At 51.2% G+C, this 17,652-nt stretch overlaps 1 protein-coding gene across 1 annotated transcript in view; it reads right to left on the bottom strand.

Annotated features, from left to right (window-relative positions):
• The window catches only part of NAA25 (N-alpha-acetyltransferase 25, NatB auxiliary subunit), a 142,300-nt gene that overhangs the window by 33,762 nt on the left and 90,886 nt on the right, over window positions 1-17,652 (bottom strand). Inside the window, exons 17-18 of the mRNA XM_075323880.1 lie at window positions 13,159-13,284; window positions 54-297 (exon numbers count right to left, since the gene is read on the bottom strand). Of these exons, the coding sequence (XP_075179995.1) occupies window positions 54-297; window positions 13,159-13,284 (370 nt within the window). The remainder of the gene's footprint in view (window positions 1-53; window positions 298-13,158; window positions 13,285-17,652) is intronic.

Genomic DNA, 17,652 nt, shown 5'->3' on the forward strand with positions numbered 1-17,652 from the left:
CAGAAGGAAATATGATGTTTTCTTTATTAATTTCAGATAAATCATGTCTCTACCTTAATCTTCTTCTCATGGAATTGTTTTGCAGAGTCCACTGCCTCTTCATACAGGTGTAATAATGCACGGACAGTGTCAATCTTAGATGATACTCCATTTTCTGTAGCCTTTTCAGAATTCTTCGGCTCATTTGTATGATTAAGAGTAGTCAGTCCACTAACCAACCGTAAGGTTAATGATCGAATGAGCAGCCAAATCCGCTCTTCCTCCAGTGACAGCTGCTTATGTTCTTCAGACACATCTCTTTAAAAAAAGAAAGAAAGAAGGGAATTTTGTTTACTTACCGTAAATTCCTTTTCTTCTAGCTCCAATTGGGAGACCCAGACAGTGGGTGTATAGCTACTGCCTCTGGAGGCCGCACAAAGAACTACACTTAAAAGTGTAAGGCCCCTCCCCTTCTGGCTATACACCCTCCCGTAGGAGTACGGATTCCTCAGTTTTAGTACCAAAGCAAGAAGGAGGAAAGCCAATAACAGTTTCAAAAACAAATTCAAGCCGATAATTAGATCGGAGAACTTAAGAAACAACGTGAACAACATGTGCACCCGAAAAAACGAAACCCTAAAAACAGATAGGGCGGGTGCTGGGTCTCCCAATTGGAGCTAGAAGAAAAGGAATTTACGGTAAGTAAACAAAATTCCCTTCTTCTTTTTCGCTCCTAATTGGGAGACCCAGACAGTGGGACGTCCAAAAGCAGTCCCTGGGTGGGTAAAAAGATACCACATGAACGGGCTGTGATACAGCCTCTTCCTACAGGTGGGCCACCGCCGCCTGAAGGACCTGTCTACCTAGGCTGGCGTCTGCCGAAGCGTAGGTATGCACTTGATAGTGTTTGGTAAACGTGTGCAGACTCGACCAGGTAGCCGCCTGGCACACTTGCTGAGCCGTAGCCTGATGCCGCAACGCCCAGGACGCACCAACGGCTCTGGTAGAATGGGCCTTCAGTCCAGATGGAATCTGAAGCCCAGCAGAACGGTATGTGTGAAGAATTGGTTCCTTGATCCACCGCGCCAGGGTGGATTTGGAAGCTTGCGATCCCTTATGCTGACCAGCGACTAGGACAAAGAGCGCATCCGAACGGCGTAGAGGCGCCGTGCGAGAAATGTAAATCCTGAGTGCTCTCACCAGGTCCAACAGATGTAAACCCTTTTCAAATTGGTGAACTGGATGCGGACACAAAGATGGCAAAGTGATATCCTGATTGAGATGAAAGGAAGAAACCACCTTGGGAGAAAACTCTGGAATTGGACGCAGTACTACCTTGTCTTGGTGAAACACCAGGAAGGGAGATTTGCAAGATAACGCCGCCAGCTCGGACACTCTTCGAAGAGACGTGACCGCTACAAGAAAAACTACCTTTTGTGAAAGCCGAGAAAGGGGAACCTCTTTCAAAGGCTCGAAAGGCGGCTTTTGAAGAGCAAGGAGAACCTTGTTCAGATCCCAGGGTTCCAATGGCCGTTTGTAAGGAGGAACGATATGACAAACTCCTTGGAGAAACGTGCGTACTTTAGAAAGCCGTGCCAAGCGCTTCTGAAAGAATACGGATAGCGCGGAGACTTGACCCTTAAGCGAGCTAAGGGACAAACCTTTTTCCAACCCAGACTGCAGGAAGGAAAGAAAAATTGGCAATGCAAATGGCCAGGGAGAAAACCCTTGAGCCAAGCACCACGCTAAGAATATCTTCCACGTCCTGTGATAGATCTTAGCTGAGGATGGTTTTCTAGCCTGTCTCATTGTGGCAACAACTCCCGGAGATAAACCTGAGGCCGCTAGGATCCAGGACTCAATGGCCACACAGTCAGGTTCAGGGCCGCAGAATTCAGATGGAAAAACGGCCCTTGAGACAGCAAATCTGGACGGTCTGGTAGTGCCCACGGTTGGCCTACCGTGAGATGCCACAGATCCGGGTACCACGACCTTCTTGGCCAATTTGGAGCGACGAGTATGGCTCGCTGGCAGTCGGACTTGATTTTCCGGAGAACTCTGGGTAACAATGCTAGAGGTGGGAACACATAGGGGAGTCGGAATTGCGACCAATCCTGAACCAAGGCGTCTGCCGCCAGCGCTCGGTGATCGTGAGACCGTGCCATGAAAACTGGGACCTTGTTGTTGTGCCGTGACGCCATCAGATCGACGTCCGGCGTCCCCCAGCGGCAACAGATCTGTTGAAACACGTCCGGGTGAAGGGACCATTCTCCTGCGTCCATGCCCTGGCGACTGAGAAAGTCTGCTTCCCAGTTTTCCACGCCTGGTATGTGAACTGCAGATATGGTGGACGCTCTGCTTTCCACCCACGTCAAAATTCGCTGGACTTCTTGAAAAGCTTGGCGACTGCGTGTTCCCCCTTGGTGGTTGATGTACGCCACCGCCGTGGAATTGTCCGACTGAATCCGAATCTGCTTGCCTTCCAGCCATTGTTGGAAGGCTCGCAGGGCAAGATAGATTGCTCTGATTTCCAGAACATTGATCTGCAGGGTGGACTCTTCCTGGGTCCACGTCCCCTGAGCTCTGTGGTGGAGAAACACCGCTCCCCACCCTGATAGGCTCGCATCTGTCGTGACCACTGCCCAGGACGGGGGAAGGAACGACTTTCCCTGTGACAATGAGTTGGGGAGAAGCCACCAACGTAGAGAGTCTTTGGCAGTCTGAGAGAGGGAGACAGTCCTGTCGAGGGACGTCGATTTCCCATCCCATTGGCGCAGAATGTCCCATTGGAGAGGGCGCAGATGAAACTGCGCGAACGGGACTGCGTCCATTGCTGCTACCATCTTTCCTAGGAAATGCATGAGGCGCCTCAGTGAGTGCGACTGGCTCTGAAGGAGAGATTGCACTCCAGTCCGTAGCGAGCACTGCTTGTCCAGTGGAAGCCTCACTATCGCTGATAGAGTATGAAACTCCATGCCAAGATAAGTCAGAGATTGGGTCGGGGTTAGATGAGACTTTGGAAAGTTGATAATCCACCCGAAAGTCTGGAGAGTGTCTAGCGCCACCTTCAGACTGTGTTGGCATGCTTCTTGAGAGGATGCCTTTATAAGCAGGTCGTCTAGATACGGGATGACCGAGTGACCCTGCGAGTGCAGAACAGCTACTACTGCTGCCATGACTTTGGTGAAAACCCGGGGGGCTGTTGCCAGACCGAAGGGTAACGCTACGAACTGTAGGTGCTCGTCGTGTATGACGAAACGTAGGAAACGCTGATGCTCTGGTGCAATCGGCACGTGGAGATACGCATCTTTGATGTCTATTGATGCTAGAAAATCTCCCTGAGACATTGAGGCTATGACGGAGCGTAGGGATTCCATCCGGAACCTTCTGACTTTTACGTGTCTGTTGAGCAACTTCAGATCCAGGACGGGACGATACGATCCGTCCTTTTTTGGGACCACAAACAGATTGGAGTAAAAACCGTGACCTTGTTCCTGAAGAGGGACGGAGGTCACCACTCCTTCCGCCTTTAGAGCGGCCACCGCCTGCAACAGAGCATCGGCTCGGTCTGGTGGTGGAGAAGTTCGGAAGAAACGAGTTGGCGGACGAGAACTGAACTCTATCCTGTACCCGTGAGACAGAATATCTCTCACCCAACGGTCTTTGACGCTTGCTAGCCAAATGTCGCCAAAGTGGGACAGCCTCCCACCGACCGCGGGTGTGGGAATCGGAGACCGCAAGTCAGGAGGACGTCGTTTTGGCAACGGTTCCTCCGGCTGGTCTTTTTGGGCGTGACTGAGACCTCCAAGAATTTGAACGTCTCTGGTCCTTTTGAGTCTTTTTTGACGGGACGAATTGGGACCTGCCCTGTCCTCGAAAGGACCGATAAGCAGACTGACCCCTCCTCTGTTGGGGCTTGTTTTGTCTGTGTTGCGGTAAGGAAGAGTCTTTACCCTTGGAGTGTTTGATGATCTCATCCAAACGCTCTCCAAACAAACGGTCACGAGAAAAAGGCAAATTGGTTAAGCACTTCTTGGAATGAGAATCTGCTTTCCAATGTCTCAACCACAGAGCCCTACGCAAAACAACTGAGTTGGCTGACGCCACTGCCGTGCGGCTTGTAGCGTCAAGAACAGCATTAATCGCGTACGACGCGAATGCTGCCATTTGCGAGGTCAATGGTGCTACTTGCGGGGCAAATGCATGTGTGACTGAGTCGACTCGCGCAAGCCCGGCCGTGATAGCTTGGAGTGCCCATACAGCCGCAAAAGAAGGCGCTAATGACGCCCCAATCGCTTCATAGATGGATTTCAGCCAGAGCTCCATCTGCCTGTCAGTGGCATCTTTAAGTGCCGCTCCATCTTCAACAGCAACCAAGGATCTAGCTGCAAGCCTGGAAATTGGAGGATCCACTTTTGGACACTGGGTCCAACCCTTGACCACCTCAGGGGGAAAAGGGTAGCGTGTATCTTTAAGCCGTTTAGGAAAACGCCTTTCAGGATAAGCGTGGGGTTTCTGGATTGCGTCTCTGAAGTCAGCGTGGTCCAGAAAAGTGCTTAATGTACGCTTAGGGTATCTGAAATGGATTCTCTCGTGCTGCGAAGCTGACTCCTCTACAGGAGGAGCTGGTGGGGAAATATTCAACATCTTATTGATGTTAAATATAAGATCATTAACTATGGCGTCACCATCTGGTGTATCTAGATTGAGAGCGGTCCCAGGATCAGAATCCTGATCAGTTACGTCCGCCTCATCACCCATAGATTCATCTCGCTGGGATCCAGACCATTGAGATGAATGGGAAGGTCCGTCATAACGAGCCCGCTTAGGCTGCCCGGGGCCATCGTCCGAGTCAGAGTCTTCACCCTGAGGTGTAGATGCCCGTCCCGGAGCTAGGAGCTGAGGGGGACCAGGGGGCAAGACATGCACAGTGTCCGTGGTCTGAAGTACAGGCCTAGCTCGCAATGTGTCAAGAATTTGTGACATAGTGAGAGACATTCTGTCAGCAAAAGCTGCAAACTCAGTTCCTGTCACCTGGACAGCATTCACAGGTGGTACACCCTGGGACACGTCCAGCAGAGGTCCCGACTGTGCAAGCGCCGCAGGGGCCGAGCACTGCACACAATGGGGGTCCGTGGAGCCTGCCGGTAGAAAAGTCCCACATGCGGTGCAGGAAGCATATAATGTCTGTGCCTTGGCACCCTTGCGTTTTACGGGCGACATGCTGCTGGCTCTCTGCATGTGAGAGAGTCTATAGCCAAAGGGCGACCAGCGCTGTGTAATACCAAGTATTTGTAGCAACAAAATACTAAGGATACTACGAGCACAAGAGGGGGTGAGCCCTGAGGGCTGCTTACCGCCCGCTGAACAGCGGGTAAGAGGCTGAAGAATGCCTTGTCTGGGTCTCCCCGGCTCCCCTCTGCAGCTCAGCGTGTCAGCAAGAATGGCTGCCGGCTTCTGTGGAGAGGGGCGGTCCGTGGGAGTTCCCAAACAAAAGTGCGGGAACAGTGTCCCCTCTGTGCTGACTGTGAGGGCTGGAGTATGTAAAAACGACTCCAGCCCTCAGCGCTGATGCACTGGCCAGCGTCCCGCCCCTCTCCTGACTGGCAGGTCTGGGGGCGGGAACGAACGAAAGCAGGCCGCAAAAGCCGGGGACTCGAGTTATCAGCGCGGCCGCCGTAAAAGCGCGGGCCGCGCTGAAGTCCCCGGCGCACCACAAGTGCCAGCCGCGCCGCTGTTCCAGCGGCCGGTGCGACCGAGTCCTAGACGTGGGCAGCGTCCCGCCCCTCTCCTGACTGGCAGGTCTGGGGGCGGGAACGAACGGAAGCAGGCCGCAAAAAGCCGGGGACTGTAGTTATCAGCGCGGCCGCCGTAAAAGCGCAGGCCGCGCTGAAGTCCCCGGCGCACTACAAGTGCTAGCCGCGCCGCAGCCCCAGCGGCCGGCGCGACCGATTCCCAGAAGTGTGCCTGCTTCAGCTAAGCTGAATGAGGCCATGGCACAGGCGCCGCAGCGCTGATGTCCCCCGGCGCACTACAACACCCAGCATGCTGCGGTGTGAGCGCCAGATACACGGGGACACAGAGTACCTTGAGGATGCAGGGCCATGTCCCTGATGTACTCCGCTCCATCCAGCATCTTCTCCAGGGGCTGTAGATGGAGCACGGTCTCAGTGCCTGGAGACCGGTAAATCCCACTTCACCCAGAGCCCTGTAAAAAGGGATGGGGAAGGAATCAGCATGTGGGCTCCTGCCGCCGTACCCGCAATGGGTACCTCAACCTTACAAACACCTCCGACATAAGTGGGGTGAGAAGGGAGCATACTGGGAGTCTGTATAGACCCTCTTTTCTTCCATCCGACATAGTCAGCAGCTGCTGCTGACTAAAAACAATGGAGCTATGCGTGCGTGTCTGACCTCCTTGCGCACAAAGCTAAAACTGAGGAATCCGTACTCCTACGGGAGGGTGTATAGCCAGAAGGGGAGGGGCCTTACACTTTTAAGTGTAGTTCTTTGTGCGGCCTCCAGAGGCAGTAGCTATACACCCACTGTCTGGGTCTCCCAATTAGGAGCGAAAAAGAAAAAAAGATTTAAAAAGGGTTAAGTTATGTGAAATCCTGCACAAAGGCAGCTAATATTTACACTGCAGCCTATATACCCCAAGTGACCTCTGCAGGCGATTACTGGCCTTATTGATATAGGACCAGCGACTGCGGAGGTCAGTGAATGGCTGCAGAGGTCACGTGGGTATGAGTGGTGATGGGCAGCAGAGGGACAGAAAAATGCAAAGTATGTAAATTCTTTTAGCAGTGCCTAACTGCAGGATTTCGGATAACTTGGAAATCCCCTTTAAATTTCTAGTACAAAAAATAATTGAATAAAAATAATAATTTAATACCAACATTTCTTTAAGTTTAAGGTAATGTTCCCAGACCATTTCTCCAACTCAAAGTTAATTCCATGCATGGATTGCTTCTGTATAACATGCCTGGGTTAATGAGACAATTGCAGAAGTTTTTGTGCTGAGTCTACCATGTGTGAATATACCCAAAAACCTCCTAATTGGGGTGCCAAAGTGTAGTGCCACTATCTAACATTAAGATAAAGAAGGGAATTTTGTTTACTTACCGTAAATTCCTTTTCTTCTAGCTCCAATTGGGAGACCCAGACAATTGGGTGTATAGCTATTGCCTCTGGAGGCCACACAAAGTATTACACTTAAAAGTGTAAGGCCCCTCCCCTTCTGGCTATACACCCCCAGTGGGATCACTGGCTCACCAGTTTTAGTGCCAAAGCAAGAAGGAGGAAAGCCAATAACTGGTTTAAAGACCAATTCAATCCGAGGAAACATCGGAGAACTGAACCATACTACATGAACAACATGTGTACCCGAAAAAACAGAAAAAACCCCGAGAAAACAGGGCGGGTGCTGGGTCTCCCAATTGGAGCTAGAAGAAAAGGAATTTACGGTAAGTAAACAAAATTCCCTTCTTCTTTTTCGCTCCTAATTGGGAGACCCAGACAATTGGGACGTCCAAAAGCAGTCCCTGGGTGGGTAAAAGAATACCTCGTGATAGGGCCGTTAAACAGCCCTTCCCTACAGGTGGGCAATCGCCGCCTGAAGGACTTATCTACGTAGGCTGGCGTCTGCCAACGCGTAGGTATGCAGCTGAAAATGCTTGGTAAAAGTATGCAGACTCAATCAGGTAGATGCCTGACACCCCTGCTGAGCCGTAGCCTGGTGCTGTAATGCCTAGGATGTACCCACGGCTCTGGTAGAATGGGCCTTCAGCCTTGAGAGAACCAGAAGCCCAGAAGAACTGTAGGTTTCAAGAATTGGTTTCTCGATCCCCCGAACCAGGGTGGATTCAGAAGCTTGCGACTGTTTACGCCGACCAGCGACAAGGACAAAGAGTGCATCCGGGTGGCGCAGGAGCGCCATGCGGGAAGTAGAACTTGAGTGCTCTCACCAGAACCAACAGATGCAAATCCTTCTGAAATTGATGGACTGGACGAGGGCACAAAGAAGGTGAGGTGATATCCTGATTGATATGAAAGAGGGATACCACCGTAGGGAGAAATTCCGGAATCGGACGCAGAACTACCCTGTCCTGGTGAAGGACCAGGAAGGGAGCTTTGTATGAGAGCGTTGCTAGCTCGGAAACTCTCCCAAGAGACGAGACCGTTACTAGAAGGCCACTTCCCGAGAAAGCGGGAAGGGAGACCTCTTTCAAAAGCTCGAAAGGCGGCGTCTGGAGAGCAATTAGAACCTTGTTCAGATCCCAGGGCTCTGACGGCCGCCTGTACGGAGTGCTGAGAAGACAAACTCCCCGTAGGAACGTGCGTACCTGAGGAAGTCGTTTCTGAAAAAATACAGATAGCGCTGAGACTTGTCCCTGAAGGGAACTGAGCGACAACCCTTTTTCCAACCTAGATTGCAGGAAAGAAGGAAACATGGACGATGCAACCGGCCAGGGAGAAACACCCTGCGCCGAGCACTGAGATAAGAATATCTTCCACGTCCTGTGGTCAATCTTGGCGGACGTTGGTATGCTAGCCTGTCTCATGGTGGCAACCACGTCCTGAGGTAACCCTGACGACACTAGGTTCCAGGACTCAATGCCACACCATCAGGTTGAGGGCCTTAGAATTCAAATGGAAGAATGGCCCTTGAGACAGCCAGTCTGATTGGTCTGGTAGTGCCCCCGGTTAGCCTACTGTGAGGCACCACAGAACCGGGAACCACAACACCCTCGGCTAATCTGTAGCGACGAGGATGGCGCGGCCGCAGTCGGTCCTGATGTAACGCAGCACTCTGGGCAACAATGCTAGAGGTGGCACATAAGGTAGCTGGAACTGCGACCAATGCTGAACTAAGGCGTCTGCCGCCAGAGCTCGATGATTGTGAAACCGTGCCATGAAACTGGCACATTGTTGTTGTGCCGTGACGCCATTAGATCGACGTCCGGCCTCTGTCAGCGGCGCCAGATCTCCTGAAACCCGTCCGGGTGAAGAGACCATACTCTTTCGGCCACACCCCGGCGGCTTAGGAAGTCAGCTTCCTAGTTTTTCACGCCTGGGATGTGAACTGTGGATATGGTGGATACCGTGTCTTCCACCCATATCAGAACCTGCCGGACTTCCTGGAAGGCTTGTCGGTTGCGCGTTCTTCCTTGGTGGTTGATGTATGCCACCGCTGTGGAGTTGTCCGACAGAAGTCGGATTTGCTTGCTTTCCAGCTGCTGTTGGAAGGTTTGTAGGGCAAGATACACTGCTCTGTGTTCAAGAACATTGATCTGAAGGGTGGACTGTTGTTGAGTCCACGTACCCTTAGCGCTGTGGTGGAGAAAAAACTGTTCCCCACCCTGATCGACTCGCGTCTGTCGTAACTATCGCCCAGGATGGGGATAGGAAGGACCTTCCTTTTGACCATGAGGTGGGAAGAAGCCACCACCGTAGAGATTCCTTGGCCGCCTGAGAAAGAAAGCCGACTCTGTTAAGGGAGGTCGACTTCCCGTACCATTGGCGGAGAATGTCACATTGTAGCGGACGCAGATGAAACTGCGCGAAAAGAACTGCCTCTAGTGCTACCATCTTACGTAGGAAGTGCATGAGGCGTCTCAATGTGTGCGACTGGTTCTTAAAGAAGAGATTGCAACCCGTAGTGAATGCTGTTTGTCTAGCGGAAGCTTTACTATCGCTGAGAGAGTATGAAACTCCATGTCTAGATATGTTAGCGATAGGGTCGGGGTCGGATCTGACTTTAAGAAGTTGATGATCCACCCAAAACTCTAGAGAGTCTCCAGCGCAACGTTCGGGCAGTGTCGGCATGTTTCCTAAGAGAGTGCCTTGACAAGTAGATCGTCTAAATATGGGATCACAGAATGACCCTGAGAGTGCAGGACTGTGACTACTGCTGCCCTGACCTTGGCGAAGACCAGTGGGACTGTCGCTAGCCGGAAGGTAGGGCTACGAACAGAAGGCGTTCGTCTCCTATAACGAAGCGTAGAAACGCTAGTGCTCTGGATCAAACGGCACGTGTGGATAAGCATCCTTGATGCCTCATGATGCTAGGAAATCTCCTTAGGACACTGAGGCGATGACATGGCGGAGGGATTCCATCCGGAACAGCCTGGTGTCCACGAGCTTGCTGAGCAGTTTTAGATCTATAACGGGACGGAACGGCCCGTTGTTATAGGCACCGCAAATAATTTGGGGTAAAAACCGTGACCTTGTTCCTGAAGAGGAACCGGGGTCATCACTCTTTCTGCCTATAGAGTTCACCCTGTTTGCAGAAGAGCAGCGGCTCGGCCGGGAGGTGGAGAAGTTCTGAAGAATCGAGTTGGAGGACGAGAAGTGAGCTCTATCCTGTACCCGTGAGACAGAATGTCTCACCCCCAACGGTCATTGACCTATGGCAGCTAAATATCGCCAAGGCGGGAGAGCCTGCTACCGACCGAGGATGCGGAGAGAGGAGGCCGCAAGTCATGAGGAAGCCGCCTTGGAAGCGGGTTTTCAGACTGTCTCTTTTTTTTTTTGGGCGTGACTGAGCCCTCCAAGAATCTGAGCTCCTCTGATCCTTTTGAGTCCACATTGGACGAGGAAAAATGGGACCTGGCCGAGCCTCGAAAAGACCGAAACCCCGACTGTCTCCTGCTCTGTTGGGGTTTGTTGTGTCCTGGCTGAGGAAAGGATGAATCCTTACCCCTGGACTGTTTAATGGTTACATCCCAACAGTCACCAAACAGTCGGTCAGCAGAAAAAGGCAACTGGTTAAGCACCCTTTTTTGGAAGCAGAATGTGCCTTCCTCAGGCTCTGCTTAAAAACACGGAGTAGCGGAGGCTACTGCCGCACGGTTCGCAGAGTCTAGGGCAACCTGACTCGCGTAAGAAACAAATGCAGACATTTGAGAGGTTAAGGATGCCACTTGCGGCACAGATGTACGTGTAACCGTGTCAATCTGTGTAAGACAAGCTGAAATAGCTTGGAGTGCCCCAAGGGTGAGAATGCTGGAGCCAACGGTGCGCCGACAGCCTCATAGATGGATTTAGACCAGAGATCCCTCTGTCTGTCAGTGGCATCTTTAAGTGCAGTTCCATCTCCCACTGCAACTATGGATCTAGCTACAAGCCTGGAGATTGGAGGATGCCGCTTGGGACACTGGGTCCAATCCTTGACCACGTCAGTGGGCAGGGATAACGTGTATCCTAAGCCGTTTGGAGAAGCGCATATCTGGATAAGTGTGGTGTTCCTGGACTGCCTCTCTGAAGGCAGAGTGGTCCAGAAGAATACGTGAAACTGACTCCTCCACTGGAGGAGCTGGGAGAGAAATAACCAACATTCTATTGATGGACGCTATAAGATTATTCACTATGGCGTCACCATCAGGTGTATCCAGATTGAGAGCCGTCTCAGGATCAGAATCCTGAGCAGGTACCCCCGCCTTATCACACAGAGAGTCCTTTTGCTGGGACCCTGATGAAACCGAGGGCCGCTCAGTGAGCCCGCTTAGGCTGTCTGGGACTGACGTCCGTGCAGAGCCGTGACTCTGGGATGCGTGTGACATTCCCGGAGCTGTTAGTTGTTCACACTGAGGGGGGCCATGGATCAATGATTTAACAGTGCCCATGTTGTGAGAGACATGTCCGGACTGCTAGGCTTCTAGTATCATAGCCATAGTGTCAGAAAATCTGTCAGTAAATACTGCAGACACCGTCCTCATCCTCTGGCCATTAGCAGAGACTCCGGCTACAATGGGGGTCTATGTAACCTGCCGGCCGTATAGCCGTACATGCTGTACCGGCTGCAAAGAAAAACATGAGGTTCTGCACCTTTGTTTTACCAGAGAATATGCTGATAACTCCTCCGCATAATCCAGGAGGGTATATACAACGTGCGACCAAACAGTGCAATGTATATAGTAGAAGCATATCTATAAGTGCACTTCTGCACTAGTGGGGTTAGCACCACAGGTGCTGCTTAACGCCTGTTGCAGCGATTGTGTGACTATCAGAATGCCAGGGTCTTCCACACTTGTCTCTGTATTGTACAGAAAACTGACACTAATGGCTGCCGGCGTCCTGTATAGAGAAGGAAGCCGTGGGCGTGCCTGAGAAAGTGCGGGAATCCGGTTTCACAGTGCACACAGTGAGAGGGGTGGAGTATGCAAAACATACTCCAGCTCTCAGCGCTGCTGTGCTATGCAGCGTCACGCCCCTACCCTGATGTCAGGGCTGTGGGCGGTAACGAAGGGAGACTAGGCCCAGAAGCCGGGGACTCGAGTTAATAAGCGCGGCCGGCATATCAGTGCTGGCCGGCGCGGAAGTCCCCGGCGCACCACAACTCCCAGCGGCGCCTTAAATAAAAACGGCAGCGGCGTTAGCGCGGTAGTCACCCAATACACTAACACACCCAGCAACGCTGTGGTGTGCGATGGCACTAGTGCGGACAGCGCCGCTGTCTCTGGCGCACTAACACACCCAGCAGTGCTGCCGTGTGTCTGCGCGGTCCCCACAGGGACACCGAGTACCTCCATGTAGCAGGGCCATGTCCCTGAAGATACTCCGCTCCATGTCCAGCAGTACCAGGGGCTGTGGATGGAGCACGGCCTCAGTGCCTGGAGACCGATAGAATCCCACTTCACCCAGAGCCCTGTAAAAAGGGATGGGGAAGGAAGCAGCATGTGGGCTCCAGCCTCCGTACCCGCAATGGGTACCTCAACCTTAACAAACACCTCCGACATGAAGTGGGGTGAGAAGGGAGCATGCTGGGAACTCTATATGAGCTCTCTTTTCTTCCATCCGACATAGTCAGCAGCTGCTGCTGACTAAACAGTGGAGCTATGCGTGGATGTGTTGCCTCCTTCGCACAAAGCACAAAACTGGTGAGCCAGTGATCCCACTGGGGGTGTATAGCCAGAAGGGGAGGGGCCTTACACTTTTAAGTGTAATACTTTGTGTGGCCTCCAGAGGCAATAGCTATACACCCAATTGTCTGGGTCTCCCAATTAGGAGCGAAAAAGAAATTTACTTTGTGTGCGCTCTATATTTACATTTTTTTTTCCATGGGTTACTCTGACATTTTGTGTGTCCACACGTGATACAGTCACATATTTGGAGCCCACAGAAATGGAGGGGGGAGGTTATTAACTTTGTATACATAATTTGTGGAATCATAGGTACCTGTCCTTTGAATCCCAGTTAAAAAGAACAGTCAGGTCCCTGTTGTCTCGAAGCTCTTTCCATGGAATGTCATCTTCCTCTGGGCTCAGACACATGGACTTTATATTTTCTTCTAGGCTAGTGGATCTAAACAAAAAAAAAAAAAAAAGTAATAAAGAAATTATTTCCATAAAAACTGATTGAGAGGACAAACTGAGGGAAGAAGAAATAATCTAAAGAACATTCACAAGTGGCAGTTTCTGCAGTATATGCAGAGATATCAGAATTTGGCTGAAATCTCTGCCGGTGTGAATGTACAAGCCATGTAGCAGTCATCAGATGCTTGCACAACACAAATGTAACAGACTTGGCAAACTGCACTTTGTCACACGGTACATACTTTGTATTGGACGCCACAGTAGGCACGGTGGCTCAGTGGTTAGCACTGCAGTCTTGCAGCGCTGGGGTCCTGGGTTCAATTCCCACCTAGGACACCATCTGCAAAGAGTTTGTATGTTCTCCCCGTGTTTCCTCGTGGGTTTCCTCCAGGTACTCCGGTTTCCTCCCACACTCCAAAAACATACAGATAGGGACCTTAGATTGTGAGCCCCAATGGGGACAGTGTTGCCAATGTGTATGTAAAGTGCTATGGAATTAATAGCGCTATATAAATAAATAAATTATTATTATGATGAGAAGGTGATTACTGCATACAGCTGGTTCATGTTGCACCAGTGGCTTACACACAGAATAAGAGGGCTTTTTACCAAATTTTTGATATATAACGGGACACAAAATGCAATAATGGCTGCAAAGTGGAATAAGGCTATGTGCCCAAGTTGCGTTTTAATGTGCAGAAAACCTGCACACAAAGATGCATGTTATGGCAGGAAAAAAGGGGCTGAAAAAATGTGCCATTTTATTGCGTTTGCACATTTCTTCACATGCGTTTTTTAAGCCAGGACCCGGCTCTCTCTGCTAGAAGTGGTGCCTGCGTCGCTCCTGGCAGCGTAACCCCCCTGAATGCTGTGAGTAGTGTGATGGCAGCATTCAGGAGGCAGGGAGAGAGATCTCTTACCTCTCCCTGGAGATCGGGTCCCTGGAATGCGATCACAAGGACCCAATCGCCGCCATGGTAAGCCTGGGTCATCACCAGGACAACCCCAATGTTACTGAGCTATGGAGAGCCTCACATACCATGTTGTATGCATAGTGTGTGAGGCGAAGTGCTGCAATATAATCCACTGTAGTGAAAAAGCATTGCAGGGGATTACCGTATTTTTCGGACTATAAGACACACCGGACCATAAGACGCACCCTGGTTTTAGAGGAGGAAAATGGGAAAATAAAATTTTAAGCAAAAAATGTGGAAATGACACACTTATGGGGCAAGGATCTGCTGCTGACACTGTTATGGGGGTAATGTCCCCAAATTCTCTGCTAAGGTACCCCATCCTGGTAATGATCCTCCTGCCTTGTATATGTACCCCATCCTGGTATATGCCCTTATCCGGCTATATACTGGCATCCTGCTATATACCCCCATCCTGATATATACTGCCATCCTGGTATATGCCCTTATCCTGCTATATACCCCCATCCATCCTGCTATATGGCCCCTTCCTGCTATATACCCCCATCCATCTTGCTATATACCCCATACATCCTACTATATACCCCCACCCATCCTGCTATATACCCCTATCCTGCTATATGGCCTGTATCCTGTATCACACAAAATTAAAAAAATAAACGTTTATACTCCCCTTTCCTCGCTCCATGCAGCATCGCTCCTCCCAGTTTGTGGTGGCAGCAGCGCCGCTGATGTGTGGAGCAGTCATTGGTCACTTCCCTGCAGCATCGCTCGTCCTCCTATCGGCCCGGTCAGCTGACCTGCGTGACTAGCGGCACACACAGCGATGACGTCATCGCTGTGCTCATCGCTCTACACAGATCAGCTGATCGGCAGACAGGAGGACATCGCGAAGCTGCAGGGGAACGGTGAGTGTACTTATTCACTGCCCCCCGTGCTGATGATGATGCGCGGGGAGCAGTGAATAAAGCCGCACATGATCACTCCAGGCTGTAGTTGCCAGGGATGATCACGGCCGGCTGTTTACTATTACTATTTACCCATCACCTCGCCCACCTGTCAGCGTCGGCTTCAGCGCTGAGAGATGATGGGCGGGATGATGGGCGTGCATATGTAATGAGGGGGCCCACGTGGTCACGGCTGCTACAGCCGCCGATTACCAGCTCCGCCGCAGCACCCTCATTCCCGTTCGCAGCCCTACATTCAGACCATAAGACGCAACCCCCCACTTTCCCCCAACATTTGGGGGGAAAAAAGTGCATCTTATGGTCTGAAAAATACGGTATAGAAACACAGGAAAGAACGCAGAAATAATTGACATGCTGCTTCTTGTTTCAGTAACAAAATCCGCAAGAAAAAAGAAGTAGTGCGTGCACAGCAAGTCACGATTCTCAGACTTGGCTGGGATGATTTTTCCTTGCTTTTATTGATTAAAAAAAAAAGCTAGAAAAAAATGCAACATAGGCACAAGGCCAAAGACTTTTTTCCACCTCTCAAAAGGGAAAAGAAAAAAAAAACAAAAAACAACAAACATTTACATTTTATATCCAGCTCAACATGAAAAAAGGGAATTTTGTTTACTTACCGTAAATTCCTTTTCTTCTAGCTCCTATTGGGAGACCCAGACAATTGGGTGTATAGCTTCTGCCTCTGGAGGCCACACAAAGTATTACACTTTAAAAAGTGTAACCCCTCCCCTCTGCCTATACACCCTCCCGTGGACCACGGGCTCCTCAGTTTTGGTGCAAAAGCAGGAAGGAGAGAACTTATAAATTGGTCTAGGGTAAATTCAATCCGAAGGATGTTCGGAGAACTGAAGACCATGAACCAAAAGAACAAATCAACATTAACAACAAGTGTACACACAAGAACAACCAGCCCGAAGGGCACAGGGGTGGGTGCTAGGTCTCCCAATATGAGCTAGAAGAAAAGGAATTTACGGTAAGTAAACAAAATTCCCTTTTACTTTGTCGCTCCATTGGGAGACCCAGACAATTGGGACGTCCAAGAGCAGTCCCTGGGTGGGTAAAACAGTACCTCATTAAAAAGAGCCTAAAACCGGCCCTCTTACAGGTGGGCAACCGCCGCCTGGAGGACTCGCCTACCTAGACTGGCGTCTGCCGAAGCAAAGGTATGCACTTGATAGTGCTTCGTGAAAGTGTGCAGACTAGACCACGTAGCTGCCTGACACACCTGCTGAGCCGTCGCCCGGTGCCGCAATGCCCAGGACGCACCTACGGCTCTGGTAGAATGGGCTTTCAATCCTGAAGGGAGCGGAAGCCCAGAAGTACGGTAGGCCTCTAGAATCGGTTCCTTGATCCACCGAGCCAAGGTTGACTTGGAGGCCTGAGAGCCCTTACGCTGGCCAGCGACAAGGACAAAGAGCGCGTCTGAACGGCGCAGGGGCGCCGTGCGAGACACGTAGAACCGGAGTGCTCTCACAAGATCCAAAGAGTGCAAATCCTTTTCACACTGGTGAATTGGATTAGGGAAAAAGGAAGGCAAGGAGATATCCTGATTTAGATGAAAAGGGGATACCACCTTAGGGAGAAATTCCGGGACCGGACGCAGAACCAACTTATCCTGGTGGAAAACCAGGAAGGGAGCTTTGCATGACAGCGCTGCAAGCTCAGACACTCTCCTAAGTGATGTGACTGCCACCAGGAAGGCCACCTTCTGAGAAAGACGGGAGAGCGAGACATCCCGCAGCGGCTCAAACGGCGGCTTTTGAAGAGCCGTCAGGACCCTGTTAAGATCCCAAGGTTCCAACGGACGTTTGTAAGGTGGGACCAAGTGGCAAACCCCCTGCAGGAACGTGCAGACCTGCGGAAGCCTAGCTAGACGCTTTTGAAAAAACACGGAGAGCGCCGATACTTGGCCCTTGAGAGAGCCGAGGGACAACCCCTTGTCCATTCCAGATTGTAGGAATGAAAGGAATGCTGGTAAGGCAAACGGCCATGGAGGAAAACCGTTATCAGAGCACCAGGATAAGAAGATTTGCCAAGACCTGTAATAGATCTTGGCGGACGTTGGCTTCCTGGCTTGTCTCATGGTGGCAATGACATCCTGAGATAACCCTGAAGACGCTAGGAGCCAGGACTCAATGGCCACACAGTCAGGTTGAGGGCCACAGAATTCAGGTGGAAAAACGGCCCTTGTGACAGCAAGTCTGGGCGGTCTGGAAGTGCCCACGGTTGACCCACAGTGAGATGCCACAGATCCGGGTACCACGACCGCCTCGGCCAGTCTGGAGTGACGAGAATGGCGCGACGGCAGTCGGACCGGATCTTGCGTAGTACCATGGGCAGCATTGCCAGAGGGGGAAACACATAAGGCAGTCGAAACTGCGACCAATCCTGGACCAAAGCGTCCGCTGCCAGAGCTTTGTGATCCTGAGACCGCGCCATGAAGGCTGGGACCTT

The sequence above is a fragment of the Anomaloglossus baeobatrachus genome, chromosome 1 (genome assembly GCF_048569485.1).
Source record: "Anomaloglossus baeobatrachus isolate aAnoBae1 chromosome 1, aAnoBae1.hap1, whole genome shotgun sequence".
Classification (NCBI taxonomy): domain Eukaryota; kingdom Metazoa; phylum Chordata; class Amphibia; order Anura; family Aromobatidae; genus Anomaloglossus; species Anomaloglossus baeobatrachus.